This window comes from Geospiza fortis, unplaced genomic scaffold, assembly GCF_000277835.1.
Source record: "Geospiza fortis unplaced genomic scaffold, GeoFor_1.0 scaffold662, whole genome shotgun sequence".
Taxonomy (NCBI): Eukaryota; Metazoa; Chordata; class Aves; order Passeriformes; family Thraupidae; genus Geospiza; species Geospiza fortis.
Window position 1 is genome coordinate 879,645 of NW_005054450.1, and position 3,314 is coordinate 882,958.

At 49.1% G+C, this 3,314-nt stretch overlaps 1 protein-coding gene across 1 annotated transcript in view; it reads right to left on the reverse strand.

Moving 5' to 3' along the window:
* Window positions 1–3,308, reverse strand: part of GPR157 (G protein-coupled receptor 157) — a 10,388-nt gene extending 7,080 nt beyond the window's left edge. The window contains exon 1 of the mRNA XM_005427713.3: window positions 2,695–3,308. Coding sequence (XP_005427770.1) covers window positions 2,695–3,071 — 377 coding nt within the window. The 5' untranslated portion in view covers window positions 3,072–3,308. The remainder of the gene's footprint in view (window positions 1–2,694) is intronic.
* Between the last annotated feature and the right edge of the window lie 6 nt (window positions 3,309–3,314).

Consider the following 3,314-nt stretch of genomic DNA (forward strand, 5'->3'; position numbering starts at 1 on the left):
GACCCCAGGCACCCCATGGACATGAGTAGATGCATGGTTATCAATGTGTATTATATATATATATAACATATATTTTAATATATAACATGAGTAGATATGCATGGTTATAAATGTGTATTTATATATATATAACACATATATTTTAATATATAAGATGAATAGATATGCATGGTTATAAATGTGTATTTATATATAACACATATATTTTAATATATAACATTAATAGATATGCATGGTTATAAATATGTATTTATATATATAACACATATATTTTAATATATAAAATTAATAGATATGCATTATATATAGAATAGATACATTTATAGATAGTTATAAATGTGTATATATATAAAAAACATATTTTAATATATAACATGAATATATATGCATGGTTATAAATGTGTATATATATATGTATTGCATATATTTTAATATATAACTATGCATATTATATAGATTTTTTCAAAGTAAGTGTATTTATGGTTAAAATGATTGGCACAGCCTGATCATTAAATGAAAACCCTTCAAAATATTGTCAGCAATTGGCGCCAAAAGCCAAGCAGGAAACAACCCCAGGGTGGGCTCTGCCTGGTCCATTCCTCACCCCAAGTCTGGATCACCTTCTCTCACAACAAAGGTGATGTTTTCCAGCAGGTGATACCTGACCCTGGGAAATTCAGCAGCAGTGAGGCAGCCTGGCCATTGGCACGGCCAGAACTCACATTCTGCAGCTACCTAAGGGTTTCCAAAGCTGGCTGCAGGCTTGTTTTCAAAGCTCATCTGAGCTCAACAGGTTCAGAACCAAAGCAGAGGCTGCAGCTCTGCAGCCTGGAATTGGTGGATGTGCTCCCACAGGAATCCCTGTGGCACAAACCTGCCTGACGGGTCTGAGCCACTGTGACATCCTGATTTCCCTCAGGAAAATTCCAGGTTCTGACTTCCAACATGCATTTAGTCAGCTCCATCACCAAGCATTGTGCCCAGAATTTAATTTCTCGGGTGACTACAAAAGTGCAGGGAAGGAAAGCAGGGTGATGTGTCACGAGGGGATGGGCAGAGAACACGTCCTCACTGGTTCTCTCTGGCTTTTCAGACACATCATAAAGCAGAAACACCTTTAAACACTGGCTCTGCACAGAACAGGAGGGGTTTACAAAGCAGAACCTGATCACAGGTGCTCAACAGCCTTTAAATAGAGCAGATGGTGCTGATCAATAGCGAGGACTGAAGATGGCATTTCATTTTCATTGTAAAGAACTGAAAATAAACTGAACAAATCCCCCCAGAGCATCTCTCCCTCTGTGCAGGGGTAGAGCAATGTCCCTGCCAGGATTTTTACAGTTTTCAGGGAGTGCACAGACTGCAGCCAGCGCTGTTCCAGTGCCTCTGTTCCTCTCCACACTTGGTAGCTGACAAGGCTGAGGAGCATTAAACCAGATGGAGAAACTGAAGCACAGACAAAAGCCACACAAGCAATTAGCAGACAGGAAAATTACAACTAGGCCAGATTTGCCTGAGCTCTTTGATGTGCCTGACGGAGCCAGGATGCCCAGGAAGGAGCCAGACTTGGGTTTTACATCCATTAAGCAACACGTGGCCCTTCAGCAGCACCCTGTCCTCACCACAGCTCTCCGAGTGCAACTCTCCTTTGCTGGAGATGGGATAACAGAAATCCTCCTGCAGTGCGCCTTGCCCAGCGCCAGCAGCAGCCTGGGGTGCCCAGGGCCCTGTGGAGACCCTCACCCAGCCCCTCACCCAGCAGCAATCCCAGGACTGAAGTTCCTCCCTGGCTCACACTCAGCCTCAAAGCCTCTCTGCCCATCCTCACCTGGACTCGGCTCTGCTGTGACCATCTGCCAAACGATGCTGTTTGAAACTAAAAGGTGTCAAATATTTGACTAAGAAACCAAAGAAAATTCTCTACTTGTCCTGAGGGCTTTTTTTTTTCTTTTTTTTCCCCTTTTTAAGCAGATCACTGCTCTTATAATTTATTGCAGAAGCTTGGCAGCACGGGGGACTGAAGGATCACTGTTTTGCTCAGCGTGGACGTAGCACATGATTCCACAAGCTCCAATTGCATAATGAAAGCTTTTACTAAACATGATGTGGAAAATCAGTGCCCTAAATAGCAGAAACTGAGACATAAAGCTACACTGTGGACTGGTTTGTCTTGCTTTCAATCAAACATGCCAAAACAACCTTCAGAGCGCTTCCCTAGCAGTTTCATCACTTGTGAGGAACATTTTCCTGTGAGTATGGGATTACAGCAACCTGCCTGGGCAGAGGGGGAGGATCCACACACCAGGCTGACAGGGGGAAGCTGGGGACCTGTGGAAACAGATCCCAAACAGGGAAGCTTAGGCAGCAGCTGGCAGGTATCACAGACACAGGGTTTGTTAGATGATTTCTACAACATCAGAGCAGACTGCAGGGAAAGCAAAGCCAGGATTTCCAGTCATTAGAACTTGCCAGAGATTTTTCTAAGCGACCTTGAACAAAAAAACTCCAGCTTTTCCACGTCTCAAACTGTTCACTTGGGAAGGGAAAGCAGGGTCGGTTAGTTAAAATGCACCAAAATCCCTGTTCAAAAGGAATCTGAGGGGAAGAGGAGGAGAGGGAAAGTGCAGAGACTCAAGGGACACCCAGCGCAGGGTGGGGGTGCCTGGGGGTCCCAGCACAGCACACAACACCCACCTGACGGCGTGGAAGCCCCAGAGCAAGCCCTGGCCCGCGGGGGAGCCCCTGACGATGCTCAGGTACAGGTAGAGGGCGATGGCCATGGTCCAGAAGAAGGAGCTGGTGTTGGCGAAGGTGGACAGGGCTCCCTGCAGGACGCAGTCCCACGAGGTGCCCTGGAAGTCCCTTAGCACGCCGTAGAAGTAGGAGAGGGCGGAGAGCAGGTCGGCCAGGCTCAGGTGCAGCAGCAGCTGCCGCGGGCGCGTCCGCAGCTCCGGCCAGAGCGCCTGGGAGCAGAGCAGCAGCGCCGAGCCCGCGCACGACAGCGCGCACGACAGCAGCACCGGCACCCGCTCCGCCAACAGCACCGGCGTGGGCGGCAGCGGGGACGGCATGGCGGGGGCAGCGCGGGGACACAGCGGGGACAGCGGAGGGACAGCGGAGAGGAGCGAGCGGACAGCGGGATGGAGCGAGAGCACCGCGAAGGGAGCGAGGGGACAGCGGGATGGAGAGAAGGGACAGCGTGGGACAGAGGAGACGAGCGAGGGGACAGCGTGGGACAGCGGAGAGGAGCGAGCGGACAGCGGGACGGAGCGAGGGCACCGCGAAGGGAGCGAGGGGACAGCGGGATGGAGGGA